Source organism: Trichechus manatus, unplaced genomic scaffold (assembly GCF_000243295.1).
Source record: "Trichechus manatus latirostris isolate Lorelei unplaced genomic scaffold, TriManLat1.0 scaffold00081, whole genome shotgun sequence".
NCBI lineage: Eukaryota > Metazoa > Chordata > Mammalia > Sirenia > Trichechidae > Trichechus > Trichechus manatus.
The window spans coordinates 6522721-6536815 of record NW_004444017.1 but is presented as its reverse complement, the minus strand read 5'-3'; the positions used below and the strand labels follow the sequence as shown (position 1 = coordinate 6536815).

At 43.2% G+C, this 14095-nt stretch overlaps 1 protein-coding gene across 1 annotated transcript in view; it reads right to left on the bottom strand.

Annotated features, from left to right (window-relative positions):
* Nucleotides 1-2010: 2010 nt before the first annotated feature.
* LOC101356136 (cat eye syndrome critical region protein 2) overlaps nt 2011-14095 on the bottom strand; it is a 191008-nt gene continuing 178923 nt past the window's right edge. Inside the window, 1 exon segment of the mRNA XM_012556899.1 lies at nt 2011-2175. Within this exon segment, the coding sequence (XP_012412353.1) occupies nt 2011-2175 (165 nt within the window).

Here is a 14095-nt window from a genome sequence, read left to right as displayed (position 1 = left end):
GCCTGGTGCAGAGGCATTCAATACACATTGCTGAATCAATGAACCATGAGGGTGACTACCTCCTTTACCTTTGCAGAGTCAGTCTTATCAGGAGATAGACAGTTATACTCTTTAGCTACCCTCATTTCTTTAATTTGTGAGGAGCTGTGGGGTGGGGGTCGAGGCTCAGGGATGAGGACCGTCAGGGCCATCTGTCCACCTCCTCCTATCAGCAGAGTGAGCAGTTCTCCCAGGGATAAGCCCCTCACACTAGTAGCCAAAAGCCAGTTCTTGACTCGGTGCCAAGGATATGACTTGCTTCCTGGCTTAGATGTTGCCTTGGATGCCCCATAGACAGGGAGAGGCCACCTCCTTCTGCCCACCCACTTCCTACTCGTACAGCAAATGAGAGATGGGAGACCCTTTTCCGCTGGCTGTGGGAAAGTGTTTACTAGGGTGAGATGCTGCTAAAAAGGGGGTCTTTTCCTACCACCTCTAAGCCTGATACAAACAAGACATACACTTACCTGCTTTCAGTTAAGAACCTTCTGCCTTTTCCGGACTCCAAGATACAGGCCAGATTACTTTGAACTGCAGGTGTTTGTTTATAATCCTGCACAGCCGGTGTTGAGTTTTTTCCTTGGATTTTGTTAGTATCCCTCCCTCCTCATCTCCACAGCAGCACTTTCACCTTGGGACAGCAGGGAGGAGTCGGCAGTCGCTAAACCCTCCTCCTCTGCTCTAGTTCCCCAGCCTCTCTTCCTCCTTGTGCTGAACCTTCCAACAGGTTGGGTTTGAATCAAACCCCAGAGGCTACTACACAGCCAAGCCCTACCTCCCCAGCTGGCAAGCAGGTGGCTGTTTACTTTGGTGCTGGTATGCCCAGGACAAAAGTTCAGGTTGGTTAAGATCTGACCGAGGCAGCTTGGGGAGTGAGTGGAGACTCACCAGGACTCAGAGGCCTAACCACCAGGGAGGACAAACAACTGAAAATCAATGCGGTGCAGACTGGGCAAAGAGCACTTGCTGCCAGAAGCTAACGTGCTGCTCAGTTTCATACAATTTTATAATTGATGGTGACTGACTGATTCATTGATTCTATAATTTCAGTAAGAATATCTGTCTTAAGCTCTGAAAGGCAGGAACCAGCACTTCTTCATAGCATTTCCTGGCCTACAAGGCCCACCGTCTGCAGGAATTCATTTTCTGTTCTAGCACTGATTTGTCGGGGGCTAACATGCACTCGGAGCCCTAGTGGCACAGTGGTTAAGAGCCACGGCGGCTAATCAAAAGGTTGGCAGTTCGAGTCCACCAGCCACTCCTTGGAAACCCTATGGGGCAGTTCTACGCTGTCCTATATGGTCGTTCAGTCAGAACCGACTTGACGGCAGTCGGTTTTCGACAGGTACCACGCATTCGGCTGGGGTGGGGTGGGGGGCCCATGCTGACTTGGCACATTCCCTGCCCTCAAGAATGTTACAGTTGAGTTGTGAACCCACGGCTGCAGCTTGGAGAGCTGGGAAGGTTTCGGGAAGTAGCAACTGATTTAGGGTTTGCAGAAAGACTACAATGTTGAAGGAACTAAAAGAACAGGAGCAGAGATGTAAAACTGAAACCCAGCTTGCTCTTCAGTGGCAATAGAGGGCAGATTAAAACTGGTCAGTCATATTAGATCCAGATGGTATAGGACCTTGTTGTCAGGCCAACCTAGTATTTGGGAAGAGATGAGGAACCAGATGAAATGGACTTTGGAATCAGAATCTCAGGTTCAAAGATCAGCACTCAACTTGTTAACGATCTCACAACCTATGAAATTTAGCGCTTTTATTCCTCCCTCGACAGAAGATGGGATATCTACTTCATAGGACTGCTATGAGAAATCAGTAAGGGGCTAAAAGTGGGCTAAGGGGGAGGCTATTTTTGAACTGGCTTGAATCTGTTTTACTACTAGCTGTGTGACCTTAAACAAGTTACTTCTCTATGCCTGCTTCCTCATCTATGAAGCGGGACTCATACCTACTTGTAGAGCACTTAGAACAGTGCCTGGATATAAAGGGTGTCCACTAAATGATTATTTTCTTTTTCCTTTTTCAGGTGGGCAATGGAAAGCTGATACAGGATGCTGAGTAGGGGCTCAAAGGGTTCAGGTTTATGGCAGCAGCCAAGAGGTTTGGACAGGACCAGGGAGATGACAACCTAGGCGAGAGATACAATGAGCACAAGAGGGAAGAGATGTGAGCAGTTTCTGTGAAGAAGGGTTTGGCAAATGATTAAACAAGACAGGGACAGATACCAGGTTTGAAACATGGACTAATAGGAGAAAGATATATTATCACCCTAACTAGGAGCATTAGGAGTGGGTGAGAGGGCAGGAAGATGAAGAAAAGTTTGGCTGTTGACACAGAGTTTTTTTTAAAGTGGTAGCTGCAAAAGAGGGGAAGACAATGTGTAGAGGAAGGAATGGTAAGCAAAGAAGCTACTAGGTTATATTTAAATGGATGGTCTTGAGGCAAGGGGTAGAAGGTCAGCATTGCATGGGAATTACACTAATGGTTAAGAAAGGATTTTTAAAAAATAGGCAAGATGTAGGGAAATAGTCTGGAAATAAAATTAAAACCACCTCAGTAATAAAAAAAAAAAAAAGTGGCAAAACAATCACAAAACAGTGGCAGCAGGATGTCTAGGTGGCCATGTCTGAAACAGGAATTTGGACAGGGTGAACAGAATATGGCAAAGAAGTTTAGACTGAAAATGGAAATTTGAGACAACTGCAAAGAATGACAAAGTTGCAGGTAAAAATGAAATCATCCAGACGGAGGAGCATAAAGGACTGCATCTTAGGAAATGCCTACTTCAGGGAAGCAAGAGAAGAAAGGTAAATATGGAAGACAAGAATATGAAAGAGACAATTGGGAGAATGTGGCCTCGAGGCACCAATGAAGACCAGTTTCAAGAGGCGGCTGACTGTGTGAAACGCTACAAAGCCGAGAAATGTTATCTGGAAGACGCTTTAAGTTAGCAGTTCCCGAAAGGTAGAGAAGCCTCATTGCAGGAGCCTGGCAGTACAGAAAATAAGTGCAAATTATGTTGTAAGGAGTTGGATAGTGATACGTTGTAGTTGGGTGCCTTCGAGTCAGCGTCTCCATTCCAATTCATAGCAACCCCATGTGACAGAATAGAACTGCCCCATAAGGTTTTCTTGGCTGTCATCTTTAAGGGAGCAAATCATCACGTCTTTCTCCAGTGGAGCTGCTGGTTGGGTTCAAACTGCCAGTCTCTCAGTTACCAGCTTAGAGCTCAACCATCATGCCACCAGGACACCTTGGATGGCAGCATAAATATGCCCTATTTAGACAGTGGAAACTGAAGCAACATTTACAGGCAGAGAAGAATCCAACGAAAGGTAGAGAATCACTGATGGGATTTAGTCGTGAAGTAGATGGGAAAGGTTGGAAACCAAAGCACAGGTAAAAGAGTCAGCTTTGGCAAGAATGTTACTGGCAGGAAAAAAAAAAAAAGATGGTTTGGAAAACACACAAAATTCAGAGGAATATGTCAGGTGGCCTCCCTCTTTAAAAAACAAGGTAAGATAATTAGCGTTGGAGAGCCTAGCAACTACCAGCACCTAGAAGATTGCTAAAAATGCAGGACTCAGGCCCCACCGGAGACCTACAGAACCAGGGAATCTGATTTTAGCAAGACTGCCCAGCTGACTCATACACATATTGAAGTTTGCAAGGCACTGGTTTGGACAGTGATTTACAATACTGGCTGCATGATATAATTACCTGAGGAGCTTTAAAAAATCCCGCTGTCCAGGCTACACCCCAGACCAATTAACACAGAATCTCAGGGGGTGGGGCCCAGGTACATGATATTCTTTAAGGGCCAGATAACCCATAATGGGTGGCCTAGATTGATAACTTGCTTTAAAGGCACTGGAAAGCCAAGCTTGAGCTCAGTAAAGTTTGCTGAATAAATAAATTGCAACAGCAGCTTTGGGAGATGTCACACGGAGCACGCAGAAGCTCGTTAAACAGCATCGAGGGCCTTGCATATGGTGGACAGCAAGATGCTAGAATAGGACTGGTCTCTTGGGTTTACATTCTAAAGAACACCACAGTCCAGAGAATGGAACAGAGAAAGCTGAAACTGGGAATGAGATCTGAGGAGAAAGGTGGGAGAACACAAGCAGGGTGTGAAGGAGGGCAGGTCAGTGTGCCAGGGTGGACAGCCAGAGTGGCACTGGCCCTGGGGTGGGGGTGGGGAGACAGTAGTGAGAAAATTTCTCTATTTTGCAGCTATTCTTGTTCTGCTCTTCTTCCTCAGGCTTGGAATAGATGAACATCCATTACATTTACTCCATGTTAACCAGTGAACATGGGATGTATTTCCTACAGTTTATTAGAAGAATGTTATTTTATGTATCTGGTTTGAATAATTCAACCCAGATTGAGTGTGTATCGGCCCTGGTGGTGCAGTGGTTAAAGTGTGCGGCTGCTAACCAAAAGGTCAGCAGTTCGAACCCACCAGTTGCTCCGTGGGAGAATGTGGCAGTCTGCTTCTGTAAAAGTTACAGTCTTAAAACCTGACGGGGCAGTTCTACCGTCCTACAGGGTCACTATGAGACAGAATCCACTCCATGGCGATAGGTTTGGTTTTTGCCTGAGGGCCTAAAAGGAGTCCCTGGCTGATGGTGCAAAAGGTTAATGTGCTTGGCTGCTAACCGAAAAGTGAACTTGGAGGTTCCAGTCCATTCAGAGGCATCTTGGAAGAAATGTCTGGCAATTTACTTCAGAAAAATCAGCCACTGAAAGCCCCACACATGGGGTCACTGTGAGTTGGAATCGACTGTATGGTAAGTGATTACTGGTTAGGGCCTACAAGTGTCACAGGCCATTCCTATAGGTTTGTCTTCAAACTTTATAGCTTACAAGAACCACCAAGAGCGCTTGTTATAACAGATTGCTGGGCTCATACTCAGTTTGATTTAGTAGGTCTGGGCTGGGGCTTGAGAATTTGTATTTCTAACAAGTTCCTAGGTGATGCTTATCCTGCTGGTCTGGAGGCCACACTTTGAAAAACACCTATAGATCATGTGCTTTGGATTCTAACCGCTCCTAGCTACTTCCCTTAGGAGATAAGAGACTTATAAAAAGGTGGAGGGAAAGGCATGATCACCTCTCCAGACAAGTTTCAGAGGCTGCTGAATAGGAACAAGCTATGAAACTTCAGTCCCCAAACTCACTATATGAGTCCCTCAGGGCCTAAGCACTGAGGTCTGTCCAAATTGAGTGGGCCAAGAACAGCAACACTCTACCTTCCTGCTATGATTGATTAAATTGCAGGGAGGGAATAAAAATAATCTTTCCTTTATTTACTAGTTACTTTGCAAATAGTAGCTTGGAAGTTCCTGGGAAACCAATCACACAGATTTCCTAGCTAAGCAGTGTACTCTGTAGTATTTGATTACAGCCCACCTTATTCTCCTGTTTTTCCACATTTTTCCTTTATTGTGAAGTCTTGAGCATAGGCAGCTATCTTTTCCCTTTTGTATTCTTAGCGTTAGGCACATAGTGGGCATCTATTATTTACTGAAAATGTGACTTTGAGCTGCTCCATCTTCATCTCATAGGTCAGGCTGCTCTTGGATGTTATCTTTGGCTTCCTACTGCTGACTCAATTCCCTCCAAAGCTAAAACACTGGACACAATCCAAGGAACGGGCCCCGTTCCTTCTTAAAATTCTGCCCAGCTTTAGCTGGTGAGACACATGGCTACAACATTCCCGAATGAGTTTCAAATCCAGGATGTTAGCAGCGTGTTGTGCTTTTCCAGACCTGAAGACTTCTAAAGGGCTCCTGAATTTATATGCATGTCATGGATGCAGAAGGGGGTTGGCATTTCAGCACACAATAGCCAAATCTGGGGATTTTCAGTTGCTTTCTTGGCTAAGATTACAGTCCATCTTGTCCTGTAGCTTTTTTTGTTAAAATTGCTTAAGGAAACTGGAGGAGTAAGGCTTGGTAGCAGATAGGGAACTAAAATAGATACACAGATGTTCCCTTTTAAAAACTTAAGGAAGAACCATGAGTCCAAGGAGACAAATCTACAGAGCCAATCTACAGAAAATCCAACGATGGGGAAGGGGACAGTGAAGGCAGTCCAAGTAACAAGCTGTAGCATGGACACGCAAAACTGGTCTCCCCTGTGGCTGAACTGGCCTGGCATCCAGCCATGGAAGGGAAAGGTCCAATGGCATTTCTTCCAAAAGGCATCTCTTGCATAGTAGCAAATCTGGATTCTTCTCTCAATTCTGTTAATAGCACTCTCTGAGAATGTGGAGACCAGGGCAAAACTGAGCCCCTAAAAGGTTGATAAAATTAGGATGTCCTTCCTTCCAGGAGTCCCTGGGTAGTGCAAACGGTTAAGGTGCTCAACTGCTAACCGAAAGGCTGGAAGTTTGAGTCTACCCAGAGGTGCCTCAGAAGGCAGGCCTGGTTATGTGTTACTTCCAAAGAGTCAGCCAGTGAAAATCCTATGGAGCACAGTTCTGTTCTCACACACACGAGGAGTTGCCATGGGTTGGAGTCAACTGGATGGAAACAAGTTATTTTCCTCCCAATGATAGGAACAGATTCAGAGACAAAAGAGGTTAATCTTTAACCAAGGAAGCATGTTAGGATATCTCTAAATGTCAAAACGGAAAGTTCATCAGGATTCTGAGACTAATCCACATTAACAATTTATGGCTTCCTTTCTTTTCCCTAAATCTTGCCCTAAACTGATTTACTTCTTTGGCAGGTGTGGGGAGGAGGTTCCAAGGAGGTTAACCTGGGAACATCCTAAAACTACACTCAGCTAACAGCTGGGTTTCTTTTAAAAGATAGGTTAAACCCTACCTTTAACTGTTAACTGTCAGAAAATTCTAGCCTTTCGTGAGGAATTCATATTATAGCAGAAGAGTTCCAGTCAGAAAACTCAAGTTAGAAACAGACCAAAGTGCCCTGCCACTGTACCCTACCAGGACAAAAAGAAACAATGAGAGAATCAATTAAGAAAACCTGACAGCACAGTAATGTCAAATCTGGGGTTTACTAATGATTTTTGCTTTAATGTTGATTTTTCTGTTTCAGAAATTATATGGAAATGAAACTTCTGAACTAGAAAATGCTACTGACATTATTTTATAGGAGAACTACTGAACAGTGAACAGAGATTTAAAAGTCAAAAGATGAAGTCTCCAAACATATTAGCCAATAATAATAATACCGACATCACACAATTGGAGGTCAAAACTAAAAGATCTGTCACTGCTTACAAAGTTACAAATCTGAGTGAACAACCGATTTAGAAACTGGTGGTACTATTTGTTGTGGGATTTTTACTGAATGAGATTCCTTATTTAAGGATACAACAGGCCAGAAGTTTTGATGTCTTAGTTTAGACTATACCTAACTGATGAGAATATGGCTAATTTCTACCTATTCTCCCCTGACCCCAATAAGAAAAGTCCTCCCCGGAACTGGAAATAATAAAATGGGCAGGCAGAAAGGCACTGGCTTACTCAGGCTTGTAGTTCCCACTTGCAGCCACTTATAATTCAGAGCTGGCTCCAGACACTGCTCCCACTCCTCCCCGCTGGGTACACTTCTGGCCTCACAGGATTCTTGATGAAGCAGAGCTGATGAAGCGATGGCATCTTAGATGATGCCACTGTGGCCTTGTTCAAACCTTTGGCCTGATGAGCATTTGCCCGAGGATAAAAGTGACACGTGGACACACACACCACACACACACGCCAGAACCTTGCTATTTTAAGAATGTACTTTATACAAAATAACCAGTTCATATGGAAATAAATCTACAGACCTCCAAGAATCAAAAAGCTTTTTAAAAAGTTCTTTTAAAAAATTATCCAGCACACAATATCGAACTAACTATTGAGGTAAGTGTCGCTCTCAGTGAAACAGGGAATCAGCAGACCACGACAAAATATACACAATATAAAAATAAATAGCATTCCCCTTTCCAGTACTGGCCAGGAAAGTTCACACAGCTTTTGCAGCAGGATCAAAGAATCCCTGACGCTGTGTGCCGCAGGCTGGTGGAGACGGACGTGGGCTCCCAGGAGCTGTGTGGAAGGCAGCAGTAAGGTACCCGAGCCCCAGAGTGGGGAGGAAGGGTCACATACAGCACGCTGAACAGGGTTCAGCATTTCAATAACTTACTCAATATCCTAACCCCTGTTCCCCTCCACCCCACTCCTTTCAAGACCACATGCAGGACAATCAGCTGGTTAACAGTTAATTCTAAGAGGAGTTATGTCAGTGCCCTGGTGCAGAGTGAGAGAAAGAGAGTAGGTAAAAAATTCAAGCCAAGCCCAGGAGACAGCCCTCCTAAATGTCTGTTTAGCGAAGGTCTACAGAGCACAGAATGACAAAACACGCAGCCTGGAGATAAAGCTCTTATCATAGCTTAACTTAAGAGATGGGATACAGCAACGTTCACCCAAGTTCTGTTTTCCCAAAAGGAACGCAAGGCAACACCCACTGGCCTAATAAGCCTGCATGGTTCAGAAAGGGTCCAACCCACTGAAAAAGGAAAAAGGGAGTTGCGACCACTTTCTTTCATATTCTTAAGTTACTGGACAGTGATGTGGGTCCAGGAACAGAAACCTCTGCACATACAACCATGCTGCCAAGTATCCTTGCTGACTCTGCTGTCTAGAGGGCTATCTGCAGGGATACTCATCCCAGAACCCTGCAGGACTGCAAAGTACACAGCTCATTAACCTATAGAACTGGCTTCTGCAATAAAGGTCCGTGAAGAATCTGGTCAGGGGGTGAACCGAGAGACAGACGCAAAGGGGACACTAGAGACCCCTAAGCCTTTTACACTTCCCTGAAAGTAGAGGATCTCTGAAAGTATGTCAGGTTTCTGACACTATGTAACTGTCCTTGCTTTGGGACTGCTGGGCTAAGAAATCTTGTGAAATTTCAAATTAGGTCTCAAGAGTAGTATATTATTTATAGATTTGAACTTCTACTAACAAAATAAAAATTGAAAAGTTCAACCAAGTAGGATTGATTAAATGCTTGCTGCTGACATCTGTAGTGACTGCAACACTGGGATTTTGTGTTTTGAACAGTATTTAGCATACTCCTTGACTCCTGGAGGAATTGCTATAAAAAAATGATAATAATAATGACATCAAATGGTTAGTCACAAGAAGCACTTTCAAGGTCTGAGGGCTGGGCAAGGGGTAGAACCTACACTTAAAGCTGAGGCTTGACTGAACTAAGGGACACAAACTATAGCTTTTAAGGTTTTCAATACACACAAAAGTAAAGATGAGCACGAAAAAGTTTGCCTTTTGAGAGCAGTCCAACCTGGACGCAGTGAGAATAAAACCGTTCATCGTAAGTTCATGTGTCACCAGAAGAACTAAGCCAACCTGATAAAAGACAGATGGAGTGGCTTAGTTTTATGTAAGAGGTGGGGCGGTAAAAGTTACACAAACAAGAATCTTGCATATTTTGTCCTTATTCTCCACATGCACCCATCGTAACACATTTTAGCCAATAGCTCCTGCTACTTTTTCTAATGAACAGATTCTAAGGGAGAAACAAAACAGAAACTTTCCCAAATGCTCTACTTTTTATTTCTTTTGGGTCTTCTTTTCGGAAAAGGGGCACTGGTGGCGCAGCAGTTAAGTATTCAGCTGATAACAGAAAGGTCAGCAGTTCAAACCCACCAGCCACTCCATGGGAGAAAGATGTGGCAGTCTGCTTCCAAAAAAATTTACAGCCTGGAAATCCTATGGGGCAGTTCTACCCCGTCCTATAGGGTTGCTAGAGTCAGAATCGACCGCAGTGGGTGGGTTGGGGGAAAACACTTTGGAACTTATTAGCAACTCTAATAAAGGTTAGCCATAAATGTTAAATCAAATAGGTGTAATGGTATTTCTAATTATTCATGGATCTCAACTATCCCCTTCTGGGGACCATTTCAAGCCAGCACACCAACCAGCGACAGTGACCTACAGTGTGAAATGTCCTTCTAGCCTGAGAGCAAACATTTTTAGGATACCCTTATATACTACTTCTAATTATAACATAGCACATAATCACCATTTCCCTAGTGGAGACGGTGGCAAATGCATCTGCATCTGCTTTAAGACATTGCATCTGCTTAAGACACTTGGAAAGAGAAGCGCTAGAGGAGGAAGAAGAGGTGAGAAAAAAAGAGATCCTGCATGGGGTAAGTGGTTTCCAGCAGCTCGTGATCCTGTGATCCTGTGATCCTGTGTTCCTGCAACCCTGTAGCTCCTGACAAACTTCTAACAGGTCTGCACTTCAAAGACCAGTAAAAGCTCAGGACACACCAGAGAAGGAGATGAAGCCTGACACTTGTAACATGCAACCAAATTCCCACAGGGGACGCAATGAGGCTGATAATTTTCCTGTTGCTCTTGTTCACAGTGTTATAATTTAATACAGTAGTTCAACTTCCTATTGCTCTTCCTTAGTCTATTCTAACCTCTCTAAACAGCAAGAAGAGAGATCAAGGATGACGGGAAGTTACTGATTTCTTCCTATGTTGTTCGCAGCTTCTCTCTAGCAAAAAGTAATTGGGGGAGGGAGCTGGAAGAGCAAGGAGAAAGGGTTACCAGGAGCAGTATGTGTACCTGGCTACTCAAATACCATGGGCTCAGAAGAAAAGGGTACAAATGAGCCCACCTATTGCTTACAGTCCACACCTACCCCCCACCCCTGGGTTATTCAGCACAAAGCACCCCGCGACAGCTTTAGCACCATGGTTAGTTAGGGAGGAGTCAGAGGCCTCTCACTCAAACCAGCTTTAACACGAACACAGGGGCTGTCAGCGGCAGAATGTTCTGGGCCTGGACCAGGCCTAACCAGCTCCAAATGAGCCATAAAGACCAGCTGGTGCTGGTCTCCTCCCTGCTTTTGCACAAACACAGAAACAGAAGTAGTAACCTTTCAACCATATTAGCTTACACTAGCTCAAGAGCAGACTAAGATCTATCACAAATCTTCTGATCTGTTCCTTCCTGAAGGGGTAACGCTGACCCTCTCCTAGACTAGATTATGGCAGTGGGTAGATACCTAAGAATTAGGATAAATGGAGAACATGGCCTCAAAACGTATTCCACTTGAAAACGTTTAAAATTAAAGTCCCTATTAGAGAAAAATTATTATTTTTGCACATTGCACCTCAGAGGCCTCTGTGTTCCCTACCCAACTCTCAACCCTGCCTGAGCCCTAAGCCATATCACCAGGTTAATAAGCAATCACTTCTTCATATGATTTCCATTACACTGGAGCTGGTGTCTTGGGTTCCATCTGTATAACGTGAACATCCCGCATTTTTTATTACTTTCCGAGCAACAGCATACATTAAGCAAACTTTGAACACAACAGTTCCACATTTCATCAAGGACTCTGGGATTGAAAGGAAAGGCTCTATTGGCCCCTCCACAATTCAATTTATAAGAAACTAGGACAGATTAATATTTTATGGAAGCATTTCTACTATCCCAAAAGCATGCTTAAAAATATGCCATTCTTTAAAAAGAGCTGTAATTTCAGGACATTTTCCTTAGTTTTCTTTTCTTCGTGTGATATTCGTGAATTTAAAATGTTCATGGGCCCTAACTTTGGTGGCATCTCAGCTAAAATCAAATACAGAATGCTAAACAAGGAGAACCCAGTGTATCCACTTCTAGAACTGTAATAAAGTAATTTAATACTGTAAATGTTTTTCCTATCACAGATACGACAAATGATTTCCAAGGATTTGTTCTTGACAGCTATTTTAAATCACCATGACTGACTTGACTATGATTCACTTAAAATGAATAAAAACTATATATACTGAAATGTTCCTAAATTCAAACTGTAAGTCTACAGAATACACTTTTTTCCTATTAAAAAACTGTGCAATATCTTTATTGATACTAACATATATGAACCTGAGTAGTCACTTCCACAGAATGTGATTCGTGCCAGAAAGCTTTATGTGAGGCTTTCTAGATCACAGTCCTGGCAGGTCCACCAGAAGAGGACAATTCATTTAATCTTCTAAAAAGTGAAAAAACACTCCAGTGATCCCAATTCCTGATACTGGTTCACAACTATCTGGTAGGGCTGGTGGCAAAATCAGGACTAACAGGATTTAAAGGGGCACCATTTTCTCAAATCCAGGATTGGGGCCACCGGAGCGAGAGAGCAGCCTGTCTTCTGGGTTGAAGTTTCTGGTAGGCCATGTGAGAGCACTATGCCTCCGAACTGAGAAGCTAACGGTTAAGGGGACAGGTGTAACTGTACTCTCCTAGTCTGATGAGAAGGCCTTTAGCTCTTAAAAAACGGACAGTCACTAAGCAAAGTTAGTGATATATTACAAGATAAAACCTTTCCTACCCTCTTCTCCAGCTCCCAAAAAGTATTCAGTGTGACATGATTGTAAACAGTTAAAGATCACTCCAGTGCTGTGCGCCCACCACAGTTGGGACACCCATTTCCTCCACATCCCCACCCACCCTTCCCACTTTATGTACAATACATTCACCACCAACAACAAAAAATTATTTTAAAAGGCAACAGGAAAATTCTGTAAACTGGACCCAGCTCCAAACACATTAATACCACGAGTAGTAAATTCTCTCTCCCTTCCCAAATATATACCTGAGTTTAGCTGCTCATGAAAGTTTAAAAACACCACTCCATTCTTAAGTATGCCCCCTTCCCCAAGTCTAGAATTATTTTCCCTGTACGAGAGTCTCAGGATTTGTAAAAGTCACCACTAATTCCACGTTCACTTGTTCTTCTTGACTGTCTACATCAGCTATGCAAGGGGACCCTGACCCAGGACCATTGCAGGCTGTGTGTTAATCATCTAAGGAGTGTGCTTCTAGGGCCCCGTGAACAGCTCCAGCTCTGGGATGGCAGGAAGTGATGCACTGTGAGGGTGGGGGGACAGGAACAGAGATGGGTGAGGATCGTTGCCCCAAATTCTCCATGTTCTAGACTTCATGTGCAGCTTTCCATTTCCTTGGGGGGTATTTCCTCCTTGGACTAGCTCTGAGAGAAAATAAAGTAAGACACAATTGTTAAAAAAAAAAAAAAAAACTCAGTAAATCGAAGAAAAAGCTGTACACGTTCCTGTACATCTGAGAAAATGGCTTTTTATTGTTGTAGTTTTTAAATTTTATTGTGGTTTTATACATATATATATAACCTAAAATGTGCTATTTTAAACATTTTTAAGTGTACAATTCAGTGACGTTAATTACATTCACAATGTGGTGCAATTACCACCTCTATCTAGTTCAAAACCTTTTCATCACCCCAAGAAGGAAACCCCGTATCCATTTCCCTTTCCCTGGCAACCACTAATCTGTTTTCTGTCTCTATGACTTTATTTATTCTGGATATTTCATATAAACATAATCATACAAAATGTGACCTTTGTGTGTGACTTCTTTCGCCGAGCATAATGTTTTCTAGGTTCATTCACATTGTAGCAAGTGTTAGCTCTTCATTCGTTTTTATGACTGAATAACATCCCACTGCATGCATGTGTTATATTTTGTTTATCCATTCATCTGTTGATGGATACTTGGGTTATTTACACCTTTTGGTTATCTTTAATAATGCTCCAACAAACACTGGTGTAAAAGTATCTATTTGAGTTCTTGCTGTTTGGGCATATACCTAGGAGTGGAACTGCTGGGTCATATGGTAGTTCTATGTTTAACCTACTTCACCATTTTACATTCCCATCAGCAATGAACAAAAATTCTACTTTTTCCACATCCTTGCCAACATTTGTTATTTTCCTTTTTTAAAATAATAACCGTCTTCATGGGTGTGAAGTGGTATCTCGTTGTGGTTTTGATTTACATTTCCCTAATGGATAATGATGTTGAGCATCTTTTTAGGGCTTGATTTTGTTTTGTCAATCGTGATTTACTTCCAGAGGATGGGCTCTGAAGTCCTTGACCTCCGATTCAAACCCCATGTCCCACCACTTAGTAGCTGGTAAAACTTCCTACATGTTAAGGGATAACAATGATGATGACAATTACATCA